Below are 19,063 nucleotides of genomic sequence, written 5' to 3' on the forward strand. Positions count from 1 at the left end.
TTAAGACTGTGCCTCCACTGCAGGGGGCATGGGTTTGAGCCCTGCTCAGAGAACTAAGATCCCATATGCCACATGGTGTGGCCAAAAAAAAAAAAAAGGAAGCTCCAGAAGGAGCCATGGCTGGCCTAATGCCATGTATCTTCCCTCCCCACATCCCCCATACTATAGAAAGAATAACTGCTAACATTTCCTGAGCACTTACTATAAGCCAGATCCTGTGTACAATTTCATTTGATCCCCATAGGAGCCCTCTGAGGTAGGCACTATCACCAGGCCCATTTTACAGATGCCAACAACTGAGGCACAGAGAGGCGGAGTTATTTGTCCAAGGTCACAAAGCTACTGAGCAATAAAGCTGGGATTCAAAAGCAGATTTATCTGACCCCAATGCTATGTGCTTAACTACTGCACATTGCCTCCCAGGCCCTGCAGTCTTGAATGCGTGTGTCCACCTCAGGTTAGCTCAGATCGACCCTCTGCTGTGCCCAGTTATCGCCATCCCAAGACAATGGTGGTTATGTTTGAAGAAAGCCCTATATAACACTTCATAACATCAAATACCAGTGAGGACTGTTACTACTGATAACATCAACAAGGACTCCTCTCCCAGTACAGCTTCCCATCTCCACTGTCCACTTTCCAGCCCCCCAGTACAGCCCTCTCCTTGTGGTCCTCAGCCACAAGTTCAGGGTGGAGTGTGTCCATGCGCTCTGCCCCTCCCCTCACGTCATGCACCATCCCGGCCCCTCCCTCTCCATCCTTCCTGGAGACGCCCTCACAGCATCAACACCTGCCCATTTCCCTCAGACCAGTTTCCTGCTGACACCCCCAGTCCCTCCCAGCAGCCAGCAGCCTCCCACCCGAGGGACTGGACTGATTGTTTCCCAGATCCTGTACAGGCAGGATCTGGGACTCTGATTCCAGGCACGCCCTCCTGCTCTGCAAATTTGGGGAGCTGATTCCAAGGCAACCTTGAAATCCAGCCACAGGAAAGCTCATGGATTACTGAATTCCTGAGAAGCTCTCGGACAATTCCAGGTTTGAGGATTTGGAAACACCCAGATCCCATGTTCTAGGAATACCCAAACCTTCCGGATTCTGAGTTGGCAATCTTGGAAATTTTTGACCTCAGGACTTCTGATTCCAGTCACTTGTGGAGACTTTTTCACTTTCTCTGGCTTTTTATATGACTTCAATGTTACTGATGCTGAAAGCTAGAAATAGATTTAAAAATCTTTCCCCAAATAGAGCTATAAAATTTTCAGAAATTTTGTGAGGAGCAATATATTTTTTTAATCTCACATATGTAAATATTTAAATATTTGTGAATCTTATTATTTTAATGCTGTTTGCAGAGCAATGGTGACTTAGCTGGAGCATTATTGAGAATGTGATCATTGTGTGGGTTATTAGAGATGTGAATGCCCCCATAAGGCACACACACAGGATTCCTCCTCACCCCTTGTTTTTTCAGTTTTTCCCCCACTGGGCCCTTACATCTCTGTGTCTTAGACTGAGTGAGGATAATCCTAGGGATAAAGTTTCTGGGCTATCTGGGGTGGTCACGAGAGGAGGGGTGAATTGTACAACCTCTTCTCTGAAACTCAGGAAATTCCCCAGCTTCAGCTCTCGCCTGAACCTGGCCTTGGGCCAGGGCTCCCACAGTTCCTAGGCCAACATCACTGGCCTTCAAGTGTGGTCTGAGGGCCTGCCCCCTGGCCCTGCTGGTCCTGGGAAGGGGATGGAGACCCTAGGAAGCCTTCCTCTTGTGACTCTTACCCTGATTCTTACTGCCTATAAGGCAGAACAGGGCTGGTTACCATCTTACTCCGTCCTGTCAGGAGAAGTAGGGGTAAGAGAAGAGTGAAGACTGGGGTAAGGGGTGGAGGTCAGAAAGGAATAAGTCACTGGAGGTCAGTGAACCTTCAACAAGTCAGGCTGAGTGATTAGGGTCGGATTTCACAGGCTGGGGCTTATGACAAGGGCGGTGGGGGAGACAGGGATGTCAAGGAAAGGGACAGACTGACCTACAGAGTGGGAGTGGGGAATCCCGCTTGGGACAGAAGTGCTTGCATTGGGTGGTGGGAAGCTGAGTGATGGGGAGAGGACCAGGGACACACGGAAAGAGTTAGCGGTTTCAGGTGAGACTCAGTCATCTGACATTCCTTCTCTCCAGGACCTGCCCACCGGAGGGAACTTGGGGAGTGGGGGGGGCCCGGGATCCTGCACCTGTTCTCTTTTTCCAGCTCCCTTTTCTCCAACCCCTCATCTGGCTCTTTTCTCTAGAGGTCCTCTCAAAGCCCCCTTCTCTGGCTACCCCGGCTTGCTTCCCCCAGCAAACTGCTTTCCCCAGCCCAACCCAATTTTCCACTCACCCCCAGTTTCTTCACTTCGTCAGCCCTCGCCGCCCCCTCGCCAAATCAGTAGCTTCTCTAGCCTGCCTCTTTGATCGTTCTTAGCTCCGGCCCTGGATCCCCCAGCCCTAGCCCTGTCAGAACCCCTAAGCCCTCCCCCAGCACCCCTCCTCTAGTCCCTTTTCCAGCACGCCAGCTTTCCCGATCCCCGCAGCCCGCCGGAGCCCCGCACGAACCCGATTCGGAAGAGCAGCCTCTTGCTACGCGCCATGAACAGGCCGCGGAGGGTCCGCCGCGCTCGGCAACTGCGGGGGCTCAAGAGCAGGACGAAGACTAGGAGCAGCAGCCCGCAGCTGGCGACCCACAACCACGACGCAGGCCAGCCTCGCCAGGCCATGCTGGGGGCAGGCGCCCGCGGCCCAGGGGGCGGGGCGGGGCGTTGCTAGGCGACGGCTCGGCCCAGGCCCCCAAGTGGGGAACCTGAGGGCTTGGGGCCCCGCCCCCTGCACCAGCCGGCGGGGAGACTGGGGGCGTTCTGGCCCCGCCCCGCCATTGACTCGAGTTCGAACCCGCCCACTCGCCACCCTGGGTACTGTCGACTCCCCGAATGCCACCCGGCTGGAGGCGGCCTGGCCCCGCCCCGGGCTGGCCGGCCGGAAGGCGGGGCCGCGCCGGAGCCAGCATCCGACCTGCGCTAATCCCGGTGTACAACTGCCAGAGCCCGGGGCTCGGCCCTACACCCCACCTTGCCCCATTAGGGAGCTCTGGGAGAGGTCCTGGGGACGTCTTCTTGGCAGGAAACCTTAGCCTCATAAACTTTTTCAGCTGGAAGGAACCTGGGGGATAACGTAGGTCAGCTGCCGTTCATTCATTTATTCATTAACTAAACGAATTTTCTGTGTCCTCCTTTGTGCCAGGCTCCGTGCCAGGATCTGAGGATGCAAGGGTCAAAGACACACATTCTCGGCATTCCTGGAGCCTAGAATCTCTCGGAGAAACAAACCAAATAAGCAAACAATTATCTATGCACTTACTATACTTACATATACACATGTGTGTATATATACACACATATACATATACACATGTGTGTATATATACACATACATACCTACCTGCTGTGTGATTATAACACTGTGGTTTATGGAGGTCAGAGAGGGCCAATTTAGATGTGGAAGGGCTTCCCTGAGCAAGTGAAATGTAAGCCATGCCCTGAATGATAAGACATCCCAGAGGCTGAGAGGGAGTGATTCCACCAAGATTATACAAAAATGATGGCAGAAACAGGAATAGGACCCCAAATAGCCCAAACCGGTGGGATTTCCACATCACTGACCCCTCCACCCCCACCATACTGCCTTCCAGATGAGTTCCAGAGGTTACGATCAGTGGGCTGGAAGAAAATGTAAAGACTGGCATGGTGATCTTTATAAATTTGGACAAACTGGAACTGGGGCTGGACTTCTTCCAGCTGCAACCCTAGCCTTAGCCCTGCAGAGGGAGGGAAGGAAATCTGCAAACAGTGAAGGCAGTGATCTCTCCTGCAGGAAGATGGTTGGGGAGGGAGTGGGGGAGGCAGGGCTCTTGTTTTCTTCTGTTTCTTTGCCTCTGCCTGTGCTCTGGCTTGAGAGAGGCTGAATAACCTGACCCCCAAACCACACATTTTCTCTTTCCCTCTGATGTACTCTGAGTAGATCACTGGATCTAAAGATTGAGTTCCAAGTGTGGAGAGCATCCAGGTATAGGCTCATTATGCACAATGAATTGGAGGCCTCACTCCTCACCCACTTCTGAAGAAAAAGCCAAGATACATGTTAAATTATCCCCAAACTGAATTATAATCCCAACACCCAATCCTGGGTTTCATTCTGTAACTCCAGACAGTTAAGTTTCTCTTATCTTAAAGGTCAGAACTATAGCCTTCTCCCTTCCTGTCTCCATACCCATAATTCAGCTTCTTCTCAGTGCCTGGCACATAAAGGGCTCCCAATAAACAAGAATCAGATCGAAATGAATTAAACCCCTGTGTACGCTGCAAAAGAGGCAGGGCTGAGAACACTAACAAGCTAGTTTGTAGAAGGCCCTTCTGGGCCAAGGGAACTTGTGTGTCTCTAAGTCCGTGTCTATACATGCAAAGTGAAGAATTATGGAGCCTGGTCAAAAGTCACTGTGAACACACCTTTCTGCAGGTATGGCTGTGCCAGGCATGATATTGAGAAATCAAAACACAGTCCCTGACATCTGAAACAGGAAATGCAGGCTCAAGCATGAGATTGCAGATACAGAAATGATTGAAGGCTAAATCTATCTCATGCTACACACACATTTACAAGATTGTAGCTAATCATCCAACATACATTTTATGAAATGCAGGGAGCTGGACAAAGCTGGGGATAAGCAGTGAGAGTGGGTGTTTTGGAGAATTCACACAGGGCCAGGAAACTACCTTCCCCTCTTGAACTATTCTGGAAGACGTTCAATATTCACTCCAAATCCACTTTGGTTTCACCTCAGGTGGCATTAGTGGTAAAGAATCCACCTGCTAATGCAGGAGACTAAAGAGACATGGGTTCAATCTCTGGGTTAGCAAGATCCCTTGAAGTAGAAAATGGGAACCCACTCCGGTATTTCATGGACAGAGGAGCCTGACAAGCTACAATCCATGGGGCTGCAAACAGCTGGACACAACCTCACCACTGAGCACATACACACCTCTCCCATGAGAATCTTTTGCCCTAGCCAGATCGATGCTTCATTATTCACCCTGTCCTGCACTTTATACCCGGTAATACCTCACTGCTTGCAGACATTTGGCTTGGGGGGCACTGCTAAGATGAAGATCAGCCTGCGCTTGGCAGAGCTTTTATTTTGCTGAGATCTCCTCTCATTATCCACAGTTATTATTGAAAACCTCAGGCCCAGCTCCAGTTCCTTTGCTTTCAGCCAATATGCTTCTTAGAGGAAGTAATTTCCCTGCCCAGCCAGCCTTCTACAAATTTTGCGACTTACATACGAAATTTTTAGAGGAAATGCTATTAGCTCTTCTTATTCATATCGTCAAGCAGTATTTCTCCTGGCCTCCACTTTTTCTCACTCTATAAGCAAACTCAAGTGTCTCCTTGCTTTAAAAACTTCCCTTGGGAATTCCCTAGCAGTCTAGTGGTTGGCTTCCCTGGTGGCTCAGTTGGTAAAGAAGCCGCCTGCAATGCAGGAGACCTGAGTTCGATCCCTGGGTTGGGAAGATACCCTGGAGAAGGGAAAGGCTACCCACTCCAGTATTCAGGCCTGGAGAATTCCATGGACAGTATAGTCCTTGGGGTCGCAAACAGTTGGACATGACTGAGCAACTTTCACTTTCCAGTGTTTGGGACTCTGAACTTCTACTGCACAGAGCAGGGTTCAATCCCTGGTTAAGATCCTACAAGCCATGTAGTGGAACCAAAGAAAAAAAACAAACCAAAATCTGGCCTTGACCTTGGGTCCATATCTAATTTATGTTCTGCCTTTATCTTAACACAACCTAGTTTCCTGAAAGGCTCTCTCCTTGTGTGTGGTATTAATAGATTGCATTTTGGTTCTCAATTCTTCATCTCTCCCTGAAAATATACATTTCACCGTGTGACTACACAGCATTCCCATGGAGGTGAAATATACTTCTCCCACACCACTGATGTTGGACTTGGTCTTGTGACTTGCTTTTGCCAATGGAATGTTAGCAGACATGATACAAAAGAGGTCTTAAATATGCTGTAACGGTTAACTTAGACTCTAGCCACAACTTTCACCGTGAGAACATTCCGGGTAGTCAGATGCTGGACTAAGGGGAGTCAAAGACACATAGAGGCGACCTGGACCCACTCACAGCTGGAAGTCAGCCCAGCCCAGTAGTTGTTCAGTCGCTCAGTCCTGTCCAACTCTTTGCGACCCATGGACTGCAGCACTCCAGGCTTCCCTGTCCTTCACAATCACCCAGAGTTTGCTCAAACTCAAGTCCATTGAGTCGGTGATGCCATCCAACCATCTCATCCTCTGTCACGCCCTGCTCCTCCTGCCCTCAATCTTTCCCAGCATCGGGGTCTTTTGCAGTGAGTCAGCTCTTCGTATCAGGTGGCCAAAGTATTGGAGCATCAGTTTCAGCATCAGTCCTTCCAGTGAATATTCAGGGTTGATTTCCTTTCGGATGGACTGGTTTGATCTCCTTGCTGTCCAAGAAATGAAGAGTTTTCTCCAGCACCACAATTCAAAAGCATAAATTCCTTGGCACTCAGCCATCTTTATGGTCTAAGTCTCCCATCTGTACATGACTACTGGAAAAACCACAGCTTTGAGTAGATAAACTTTTGCCGGCAAAGTGATACTTTTTATCATGCTGTCTAGGTTTGTCATAGCTTTCTTTCCAAGGGGTAAGCGTCTTTCATGGCTGCAGTCACTATCAGCAGTGATTTTGGAACCCAAGAAAATAAAATCTGTCACTGTTTCCACTTTTCCCCCATTTACTTGACATGAAGTGATGTGACTGGATGTCATGATCTTAGTTTTTTGAATGGTGAGTTTTAAACCAGCTTTTTCAGTCTCCTCTTTCTCCCTCATCAAGAGGCTCTCTAGTTCCTCTTCAATTTATGCCATTAAAGTGGTATTATCTGCATATCTGAGGTTGTTGATATTTCTCCTGGCAATCTTGATTCCAGCTTGGGATTCATCCAGCGTGGCATTTCGCATGATATACTCTGCACAGAAGTTAAATAAGCAGGGTGACAATATACAGCCTTAACATACTCCTTTCCCATTTGGAACGAGTCTGTTGTTCCATGTCCGGGTCTAACTGTTGCTTCTTGCCCTGTATTCAGGTTTCTCAGGAGGCAGGTAAGGTGGTCTGGCATTCCTACCTCTTTCAGAATTTTCCACAGTTTGTTGTGATCCACTCTGTCAAAAGCTTCATACATTGAGTATTCATACATTGGTATGAATTGTATGATTCATACAGATTGGGTATCAACTTGTACAATTTTCCAGACAACAATTCCAATATGCATCAAGGTTTTAAAAAATATACATCCTTTGACTCAATAATTCCTTTTTAGCAACCTGCAAAAGATCTGCCCCCAATGTACACAATGGTGAGGCTGTAAATAGCCAAGAAGTCAGGCAGTAAGGGAAGAGTTGAGGTTCTATGAACCTCTGTGCAGCTTTAAAATGTTTATTTTTTATTCTATTTCGTTTAAAGATGATGTGCGTGTCATCACTTTTCTTTTATTATTATTTATTTATTTATTTATTTATTTATGTGGCTGTTCCAGGTCTTAGTTGTGGCATGCAGGGTCTTTTGTTTTTTTTTAAGTTGTGGCATGTGGAATCTAGTTCCCTGACCAGGGATAGAATCCCGGTCCCCTGCACTGGGAGGGTGGATTCTTAGCCACTGGACCACCAAAGGAGTCCCTAAAATGGTGTTTATAGTTAGAACCCGTGGTATGATTGATCCTGGATTGGATCCTGGACCAGAAAAAGAACACTGGGGGACAACTGCCAAATTTGAATAATGACTGTAGAGAGGTTTTTAGATTTGTATCAATGTTAATTTCCTGGTTTTGACTCTAACACTGTAGTTAAAAGTAAGAAGTGAACATTTAGGGAAGCTAGGTGGCAGGTGTATGGGACCGCCTCGTATTTTTTGCAAATATTTTCTAAGCCTGAAATAATTTCAAAATAAAAAGTTTTTTTTAAAGAACAGAATACACACAAACAGAACAGAGTTCATGTCAGTAAACATCGTTTTTAAAAAACAGTACCGGTGTCGTTGATCCTGCTGCTTGATTGATACCCATTCTCCAACCCTCCCTGCTTTCCTTGTTAACCCCTGTTGAGCCTGTGAACAGCTAGGGCTCCCATGTGAGCCCCTCCTCCCAACTGGTCCAAGCCAACTGCTGCTCTCGTGGCCCTGCCAAGTGATTGGTTAGACTCAGGAATATGAGACAGTTCTTGCCATTAGATAATAATAGCAAATATTTATATAGCACAAATCATGTGCCAGGCACTATTGTAAGTGCTTTACAGAGTTTAACTGTCAGTTCTCGTGACAACCCTATGAATCAAACATGGATATAATTCCCATTAGCATAGATAAAACATGGGCACCGAAATACCAAGTCAGTCCCTCCAGGTCACACGGTGATTTGCTCCAGGCTGAGATGGGGAGGGAAATAGGCTGGAAAGTGAAGGTGTTAGTTGCTCAGTCATGTCTGACTCTTTGCGATCCCATGGACTGTAGTCCCCTAGGCTTCTCTGTCCCTCGGATTTTTCAGGCAAGAACACTGAAGTGGATTGCCATTCCTTTTCCAGGGGATCTTCCCGACCCAGGGATCGAACCCAGGTCTCCCACATTGCAGGTAGGTTCTTTATCATCTGAGCCAAATAGGCCTTTCATAGTTGTCAAAACAGAATATAATAGGGCTCTGCTCTTTTCTTTTTCTGGGATGCTATTGCCTGCCTGTGATGCCTGGAACTATGGCAGCCATTTTAGGTCTATGAGGGAGCGGCCCAAGAGGCAATTCCAACAGCTAAAGATGGCAGAGCAAAAGTGTGGATGGAACTAGCATCCTTGAAGACAGTACCGAGCCCCTGAATTAACCTGTCTGGATTAGCCCCTGAATTTCTTGTTATGTGAGATAAATATTGTTGTTACTGTCTAAGCCACTTCTAATTTTTTTTTTTTTGATACTTGCAGCCAAAACACCCAAACTAGCACTATGGATAAATTTTACATTCTAATCTAAAATGGAGGGGAGGGGAAACAAGATACAAAACTGTAGAAATTTTGTGTAATTGATATGATGGCTATAAACAAAAATGCATGGAAAAATATTCAAAATGCTATAATGATGATCTTTAATTGATTGACTAATAGGGTATCACTTGTTTTCTTTTTTACACTTTAAAAATATTTTCTAAACTTCTATGATAAGAAGGAATTACTACTTTAATTAAAAAGTATTATTTTATTAAAACAAAGAAAGTAGTCCTCCTTGCTGCCTCATTTTCACTTCCCATCAATTCCTAGGTCCCTCTCCTGAGCCTCTACCCTCATCATTCAATCCTAATTTGACTCTGACCACAGGAACCTCCAACAAATTTGTCACTGTTCTGTCTTTGTCACTTAACCTCTGAGCAGAGCCTTCAGCTTCCATGTCACGGTGTCCTCTGGGTCTTTTTGTGTGTGTGTGAAGAAATAAAACATATTTTATTTATCAAAAAAAAAAAGGATTCTAAGATTTCCCTAGTGATCCAGTGGCTAAGACTCTGAACTCCCAGTGCAGGGGCCCAGGTTCAGAGATGCCCGATCAGGGAACTAGATCCCACATGCTGCAACTAAGAGTTTGAACGTCACAACTATAGATTCCACATGCCACAACTAAGACCAGGCGCAGCCAAATAAATAATATGATGAATAAAAAAGAATTCTAACAAGGCTCTGCTTTCCGATCGAAAACATGTGTCCCATGATGTGTGGAACAGTATTTAAGCAATGAAATAAATTTCCAGTGGTCATGACTGTGCCTTGTTCTTTTTTTAAATTGGAGTACAGTTCCTTTATCAACGTGTTTGTCCTCTGGTTCCCTTCTCACACCCCCTACAGCTTCCCCTTCTGCTGTCATCCCTCACATTTACTGCTTCCCCTGACTTCAATCACTTGCTATCACTCATCACTCCCAAAGAGAAGTGTCCACTCCAGCTTCCCCCTCTAGTTCCAAACCTAAAGGCCCATCCTCTTTCTGGTCATCTCCAGGTGTGGTGGGGCAGGGCGAGGGGATGGGAAGGGCTCAGTCTCCTCTGTAAAAAGAACAGATAGTTTGCACCAAGTATTTATTAATGATTAACTATAATTACCCTCGGAGAAGGCAATGGCACCCCACTCCAGTACTTTTACCTAGAAAATCCCATGGACGGAGGAGCCTGGTAGGCTGCAGTCCATGGGGTCGCTAGAGTCGGACACGACTGAGCGACTTCCCTTTCACTTTTCACTTTCATGCGTTGGAGAAGGAAATGGCAACCCAGTCCAGTGTTCTTGCCTGGAGAATCCCAGGGACGGGGGCGCCTGGTGGGCTGCCGTCTATGGGGTCGCACAGAGTTGGACACGACTGAAGTGACTTAGCAGCAGCAGCAGCATAATCACCCAAGTAAAGGATGTAGTGCCAAGCTTGTTGTGGGTACTCACTAAACGTTCGTTGAAGTTATTGCACCTTGTATCATTCTTGCAACATCAAGGTCTGGTCCCTGTGAGTGCTCCGTCATCACCCGAATTTGGGCCCTGAGTCCCAACACATGGTCCGTTGTGGTTACCTCCCGCCCCTGTCGACTTTACATAGGTTATCAGACATAGGCTTTGAAAGCCCAGGTCTGAATCAGATCTGCCTCCTGCTCAAAGCCAGTATCTACAGCATTACATTCACTTGACTTGGTTTAGCAATACAGTCTCAACCCAGTTTTCCAGTGTTCTGTGCTCACGCCGCTCCCTTCCATGTCCCTGGCTTTCAGGCAGCCTGCAGCAGTCATTTTCCTATACTTTTGCCCCCTTACCCCTGCCCACCACCTGGAGAAATCCTTTAAGGCTCACCTTCTGCCCCAGCACACTGGATATGATCTAAAGCTTTCCAGGATAACTGCAACCAATTAAGGGCCAGGTTCTCTTGGTCTGGGAAGTTTTGCAGGTTCTCCCAGGAGGAGGAAGGGAGGAGGCCCTTCCTGAAGGAGAGTTCAAGCCCAGAGAGACTGAGATGCCCCCACCTTTGACTAACAGTTCCTTGAAAGTCCGACATCCTCTTTGAAGCCCCTGTGATCACCATAACTCTTTGCAGTGCCTGGTCACTACTCTTCCTCCAGATTCTGGAAAACTGCCTGCCACCTGGTAGTCAAAAAGAAATGAATAGTTTGAAATGTAAGCCTTATTGCTTTCCACTTTGAACTATGGGGAGTCCAGCTCAGGGGTGGTGGTGCGGGGTGCCACCGTGGCTTCCTTGTGGGCAGAAATGATGCCCTGTGCTTCCTGGTCTGCCCCTCATCCAGCACCTAGCACCTAGTATCACAGAGGCCTAAGTGTTTCCTTGGGTACAGGGCAAGGAAGACTAGAACCAGCGAGTTTGATTGTCCTTTAAGCCCTAGACATGTACATACAAGTCTTCACATGTATTATTTAATCACCCTAGCCGTATCCTCAATTAAGGTGAACGCCCTGGCTCAGAGAGTCTGTGGAGTACCTCATCACAGAGCTCATAAGTGACAGAGTCAGATCCGGTCCTGGTTTTATTGACCCCAGAGTCCAAGCACTTGGAGAAGGCAATGGCACCCTACTCCAGTACTCTTGCCTGGAGAATCCCATGGACGGAGGAGCCTGGTGGGCTGCAGTCCATGGGGTCACTAAAAGTCGGACACGACTGAGCGACTTCACTTTCACTTTTCACTTTCATGCATTGGAGAAGGAAATGGCAACCCACTCCAGTGTTCTTGCCTGGAGAGTCCCAGGGACGGGGGAGCCTGGTGGGCTGCCGTCTATGGGGTCACACAGAGCCGGACACGACTGAAGTGACTTAGAGAGAGAGAGAGTCCAAGCTCTATCCACTGATGCCATGTTGCCAGTTGGGGTAGGGAGTAAGGTAGGGGGTGGTTAGGTCAGATTCAGCCAGGAAACAGATGACTTCCTCAAACTGGTAACCAGAGGAGAGCTTTATGGAAGGACTACTTTACAGGCGACGGGCAGGGGACACGCGGCTCTCCAGGGCTAGGGGCAGTGGGGCTGTCACCGCCTGTAGGCCTGACAGGCGAGGTAGGGAGCAGTTATGGGACTTGGAGGGAGAGAATTGCTGGGACAGGGCCACCTGACTGCTGCTGTGACCTTTGGTTGTGGAATAAGCCAGTCCTTGGTGACTCTTTGGGAGGAAGAACAAATACCCCAGCTCCACTGGCTCCTGGCCACCCCTCTCCTGTGGGGCTCTCCACTGGCCAAACCTAGCTGAGGCTGGAGGTCAAAGGGCTCCCTGCCATGTCCACCCAGGCCAGCCCTGAGCCCAGTGGGGAGGAGGGTGGAGATGGGTGTGGGGGGCAGATGGAAGGGAGCTAGCCAAACGAGGCCAGAGAAGACACATGGATTTCAGGCAGGTGACTGTAGGTGGGGTGTACTGACCCTGTAGAGGTGAAGGCCTACCTTTTATCTACTGACTGAGACAGCTCTGAACTGACCACTCATCCCATCCTCTGCTCAGAACCAGGGGATTTTCTTAAAATATAGCACAGATCATGTCCTTCCCCTACTCAAAACCGGTCAGTGGCTTCCCTATACAGTGAAACTCCAAATCCTTAACAAGGCCCCGGAGGTTCTGCAGACCAGGCCTTGCTCATGACCTCAGTCAGCCTCCTCTTAGGCCATGCCCAGTGCTCCCCGCTGTTCAGGCACACAGCTCTCCTGGAAGTTTCTGGAATACCCCAAGCCCTTTCAGTTCTGAGTAGCCTCCACCACCTTTACATAGCTTGTCACTTAAGAGAATAGTAACAGCATGCCTGCCACTGCATACACAGACACACACTCACAACACACCCATGTCTATAAGGATGTTATCTGTAGATAAGGGAAATTAGAGTGATTTTAAGGCTTGTTTGACCTTGACTCACAGTAAGAAAGACATTTTACATGAAGACCCATATACAATACGTACAAAAGACTGAATCAAAGTTCCACAAAACAATAACAATGCCTATATTCTCATTTTTTTCTAGTCCTTTTTTTTTAATGTTGGCATTATCCATTTAATTGATGTTACTAATGGGTACTACCCGCAGTATGAAAAACGCTGCATTATAACCATCTTGCACCTAGAAAAACGTTGTTGGGGCGGGCCGGCTTTCCTTGCCAATGATAGTCAGATCCTGCCCCCTAGTGGTCGCCTTTGGAAACTGTTCGTGTCTTAGAGGAATACAAGGTGGGGAATACATTATTTTCCAGTAATAAGTACTGAGTGCAGGCCATGCATCTGAAGCCTTGGGGTCTGAGAAGAATCACAGCATAGACCTCGACCCAAAGAATATTCTCCCAACTGATGACCACATCGTAATTGCTCTAGGTCTGTGCTGTCCAATGTGGCCACCAGCTACATTTGGCTACTAAATATTTCAATACGGCTAGCAATGGCACTCCACTCCAGTACTCTTGCCTGGAAAATCCCATGGACGGAGGAGCCGGTGGGCTGCAGTCCATTGGGTCGCACAGAGTCGGACACGACTGAAGGGACTCAGCAGCAGCAGCAGCAGCAGCAGTGCAACTAACAAATTTACTATTAATTTAATTGTATTTTAAATGTTTTCAGTTATTGGAAAACACTCAAATATGTTTGGAACAAACTTGATATGTGAATTCACTTTTTCAACTGTACATTTTATAAAAACTAAAGATTCCATATTTTTGATGAAAATTTCAAATCCAGATATGCTGTAAGTGTACACGGCATACTGGACATCAGAGACTTAGCATGAGGGAATTCCGTGGTGATCCAGTGGTTGGGACCCTGTGTTTCCACTACAGGGGAAGTGACATAGGAAGTAAGATACTGCGTGCTTTGCACAGACCACCCCCCACACACACACAAAAATCAAAGACTTAGCATGGAAAAAATTCCCATTAATAATTTTTATACTGATTAAGTATTGAAATAATATTTTTAGATATGCTGGGTTAAACAAATATATTACTAAAATTAAATGAATCTGTTTCTTTTTACTTTTTATTTTTTGGCCACACTGCACAGTATATGGGATCTCAGGTCCCTAACCAGGGATTGAACCTGAGTCCCATGTATCCCTATACTGGAAGCTTGGACTCTTAATCACTGGACTGCCTGGGAAATCCCTCCTTTCACTTTTTAAATGTGCGTAATGAAAAATTTTGAATTACTCATGTGGCTCACACTGTATTTCTGTTGGACAGCACTCACAAAGCTAAGCTCCTTCTCATGTCCCTTACTCCAGCCCCTCCTGTGCATTTTGCATCCCTAATGGAGAAAGGATGGAGGAAGTTGCAAGAATCCTCATTCAGACTGGGCTTTGGATAGGTGGAGGAATTAGGAATTAAATGGTGGACCTATTAAGGTTGAGAGGCCCATGACCTCACCACTAAGAGTGTGGGCCTCCCACCCACAGCCCAGCACAACATGGAACACATTAGAAATGTGGACTCTCAGGCCCCCAACCCCCTACTAAAGCAGAATCTGCATTTTAACAAGATCTCCACATGATTTATGGGCTTCTGAGGTCAAAGCTATGGTTTTACCAGTAGTCATGTATGGACGTGAGAGTTGAACCATAAAGAAAGCTGAGCATCGAAGAATTGATACTTTTGAACTATGGTGTTGGGGAAGACTCTTAAGAGTCCCTTGGACTGCAAGGAGATCAAACCGGTCAACCCTAAAGGAAATTAACCCTCATTGGAATGATTGATGCTGAAGCTCCAATACTTTGGCCACTAGATGCAAAGAGCCAACTCATTGAAAAAGACCCTGATGCTGGGAAAGATTGAAGGCAGGAGAAGGGGACGGCAGATGATGATATGGTTGGATGGCATCGCTGACTCAATGGACATTAGCTTGAGCAAGTTCCTGGAGATGATGAAGAATAAGGAAGCCTGGTGTGCTACAGTCCATGGAGTCCCAGAGTCGGACATGACTAAGTGATTGAACAACAGCAACAACAGGTAGTGCTAGGGGTAAAGAATCCCCCTGCTAATGCAGGAGACATAAGAGATATGGGTTCAGTTCCTGGGTCGGGAAGATACCCTGGAGACGGGAATGGCAAACCACTCCAGTATTCTTGCCTGGAGAATTCCCACGGACAGAGGAGCCTGGCAGGCTACAGTCCATGGGGTCATGAAGTCAGACACAACTGAAGCGACTTAGCACGCACACAACACATGTTTTGTTTGCACCAAAAATTTGAGAAGCAGTCACCTATTCGATAGCCAAGTGCAGATACAGAGGGCAGTTCTCTTTCTCTCTCTGTTTTTTTTTTTTTGCTCAATGACAAAGGAAGCGTTGCAGTGAAAAGGAAAAAAGAAGAGGAATGAGGCTCTTTTCTTTCCCTTTCCTGATAACAAAGAATATAAAGAGAACAGTGAGCAGGCCTGAACATTCCTAGTCTTTTTTAACTGCTCCTAACTCTGCATGTCTGTATCTATCTTTGCTTTTCTGCCCCTAACTCTGCAGGAGCTACATTTCACACCTATTTTCCTTTGACTCTATGCTAAATACATCCTGTATCTGGTGTTTACCCCTTCAACATCCTTCTCCTTGTAGTTACAAATCAGAAAGAAGGTTAAAGAATTCAATTACTACGGTCTTTGAAACAATGCAAGAGGAAGAAATTAAGGTCCTAACTCCTTTGTTCCTCATCACTGACTCCTGACAGAGAGCCTTCATGTTACATAAGCCCCTAGGAATCAACCCTGAATATTCCTTCATTGGAAGGACTGATGCTGAAGCTTCAATACTTTGGCCACCTGATGCAAAGAGCTGACTCACTGGAAAAAGATTCTGATGCTGAGAAAGATTGGAGGCAAGAGAAGAAGCAGACGAGACAGAGGGTGAGATGGTTGGATGGCATCACCGACTCAATGGACATGAGTTCGAGCAAACTCCAGGAAATAATGAAGGACAGGGAAGCCTGGCGTGCTGCAGTCCATGGGGTCATAAAAAGTCAGACACAACTTAGTGACAGAACAACAGCTCTATCTGGCACCAATGCTGGCTGATAATTGGATTTGCCTTCAGGCATTCATTACTATATTCCCTAAAGATTCTGATTCAGAGCCAAGGGAATCTATATATTATATTCATAAGCTCCTCAGGGGATTCTGATAGTCAGGAGAGATTGAAAAACATTTTGCCCTGGCTAACCACTGTGGTGCCCCAGGTGGATGTCAGGCTGATTCTGTGGCTCTTCCTCACATAGCAACATTTCCTTGTAGGAAGAAGAAGCTCTAATCTAACCTGATGTAAGAAATAAAAGTTCAGTTCGGTTCAGTCGCTCAGTCGTGTCCGACTCTCCTTGCAGTCCAAGGGACTCTCAAGAGTCTTCTCCAACACCACAGTTCAAAAGCATCAATTCTTCGGCGCTCAGCTTTCTTCACAGTCCCAACTCTCACATCCATACATGACCACTAGAAAAACCATAGCCTTGACTAGACAGACCTTTGTTGGCAAAGTAATGTCTCTGCTTTTCAATATGCTATCCAGGTTGGTCATAACTTTTCTTCCAAGGAGTAAGCGTCTTTTAATTTGATGGCTGCGATCACCATCTGCAGTAATTTTGGAGCCCCCCAAAATAGTCTGACAATGTTTCCACTGTTTCCCTATCTATTTCCCATGAAGTGATGGGACAAGATGCCATGATCTTAGTTTTCTGAATGTTGAACTTTAAGCCAACTTTTTCACTCTCTTCTTTCACTTTCATCAAGAGGCTTTTTAGTTCCTCTTCACTTTTTGCCATAGGGTGGTGTCATCTGCATATCTGAGGTTATCGATATTTCTCCCGGCAATCTTGATTCCAGCTTGTGCTTCTTCCAGTCCAGTGTTTCTCATGATGTGCTCTGCATAGAAGTTAAATAAGCAGGGTGACCATATACAGCCTTGATGTACTCCTTTTCCTATTTGGAACCAGTCTGTTGTTCCATGGCCTGTTCTAACTGTTGCCTCCTGATCTGCATATAGGTTTCTCAAGAGGCAGGTCAGGTGGTCTGGTATTCGCATCTCTTTCAGAATTTTCTACAGTTTATTGTGGTCCACACAGTCAAAGGCTTTGGCATAGTCAATAAAGCAGAAATAGATGTTTTTCTGGAACTCTCTTGCTTTTTCCATGATCCAGTGGATGTTGGCAATTTGATCTCTGGTTCCTCTGCCTTTTCTAAAACCAGCTTGAACATCAGGAAGTTCACGGTTCACATATTGCTGAAGCCTGGCTTGGAGAATTTTGAGCATTACTTTACTAGCATGTGAGATGAGTGCAATTGTGCGGTAGTTTGAGCATTCTTTGGCATTGCCTTTCTTTGGGATTGGAATGAAATCGGACCTTTTCCATGGCCATGGCTGAGTGTTCCAAATTTGCTGGCATATTGAGTGCAGCACTTTCACAGCATCATCTTCCAGGATTTGAAAGAGCTCAACTGGAATTCTATCACCTCCACTAGCTTTGTTTGTAGTGATGCTTTCTAAGGCCCACTTGACTTCACATTCCAGGATGTCTGGATCTAGGTGAGTGATCACACCATCATGATTATCTGGGTCATGAAGCTCTTTTGTACAGTTCTTCTGTTTGTTCTTGCCACCTCTTCTTAATATCTTCTGCTCCTGTTAGGTCCATACCATTTCTGCCCTTTATTGAGCCCATCTTTGCATGAAATGTTCCCTTGGTATCTCTAATTTTCTTGAAGAGATCTCTAGTCTTTCCCATTCTGTTGTTTTCCTCTATTTCTTTGCATTGATCACTGAAGTGAAGTCGCTCAGTCATGTCCGACTCTTTGCGACCCCATGGACTGTACCCTACTACGCTCCTCCGTCCATGGGATTTTCCAGGCAAGAATACTGGAGTGGGTTGCCTGCTGAGGAAGGCTTAAAAGTTACAGTGGTCCATTTTCAAGAACAGCCAGCTTTGATGATGTAATAGCGGATAGCTGTAAGGATTACAAATGCGTCCTTGGTGGCTCAGTCGGTAAAGAATCTGCCTGCAATGCTCGAGACTCAGGTTCAGTCCTTGGGTCAGGAAGATCCCCTGTAGAAGGGCATGGCAACCCACTCCAGTATTCTTGCCTGGAGACTTCCATGGACAGAGGCGCCTGGTGGGCTACATTCCATGGTGTCACAAAGAATGGGACACAGCTGAGTGACTAACAGCTTCACTTTCATAAGGGTTATAAAACTGGAAAGTCCAGACAAACAAATGGAGGGTGGATGCCTAGGATTTTCACACGGGTTCATGCTATTGGTAAATTCAAAACATCAGAACAGGAATAGGTCCGCAGGAAAGGAGGAAAGATGATGTCAGGGAAGGGCCAGCCCATAAAGAGGGTGGGAACAAACCTTGTTCACCCCACAGCAGTCAGTCAGTGAGGAACGAGGGGAGGGACCTGCGTGTTAAGGACACATGTAACAGCTCTGGGTGTGCCGGCCCACCAGACATCTGCAAGACTGTCATTAAAGCCTTGCTTCCCGCTGCAACTTGTGTTTCCAAGTCCATCTTTGAGTTTGGGCTGGTGAGCATGTTTCTCACACCTGATTCCAGTTCTCTTTCATCTAAGAATTGTTCAGTGGCTCAGTCATGTCTGACTCTTGGAGACTCATCTAGTAGAGTCACTAACAACATCACAATGTGTAAGTCATAGGAGGTAGGAAAGAGCAGTAGGATTAGACCCATTAAACCCATTATAGGAAAAGAGCTGGGCCCAGGTCTCACAGCCCCTCAGTGGCAAAGCTGGGATACACCCTTGCTCCTGGGATGTTGAATCTGCCATTCTTTCTACTCCCTATTTCTTCTTCTTTAATTGGAGTATAATCACTTTACAGTGTTGTGTTTCTGCTGTACCACAAAGTGAATCAACTGTATGTATACATGTATACATACATCCCCTCCTTCTTGAGCCTCCCTCCCTCCACCCACCCCTCTAGGTCATCACAGACCACCCAGCT

At 46.7% G+C, this 19,063-nt stretch overlaps 1 protein-coding gene across 2 annotated transcripts in view; it reads right to left on the reverse strand.

Moving 5' to 3' along the window:
- The window catches only part of PNKD (PNKD metallo-beta-lactamase domain containing), a 72,971-nt gene that overhangs the window by 20,082 nt on the left and 33,826 nt on the right, over nucleotides 1-19,063 (reverse strand). The window contains exon 1 of one of the 2 annotated variants that reach the window (XM_070386821.1): nucleotides 2,591-2,889. The exons of the other annotated variant lie outside the window; for it this stretch is intronic. Within the exon in view, the coding sequence (XP_070242922.1) occupies nucleotides 2,591-2,751 (161 nt within the window). The 5' untranslated portion in view covers nucleotides 2,752-2,889. Of the gene's footprint in view, nucleotides 1-2,590; nucleotides 2,890-19,063 lie in introns of those variants that run through there. 2 annotated transcript variants of the gene reach the window in all.

Source organism: Bos mutus, chromosome 2 (genome assembly GCF_027580195.1).
Source record: "Bos mutus isolate GX-2022 chromosome 2, NWIPB_WYAK_1.1, whole genome shotgun sequence".
Lineage (NCBI taxonomy): Eukaryota > Metazoa > Chordata > Mammalia > Artiodactyla > Bovidae > Bos > Bos mutus.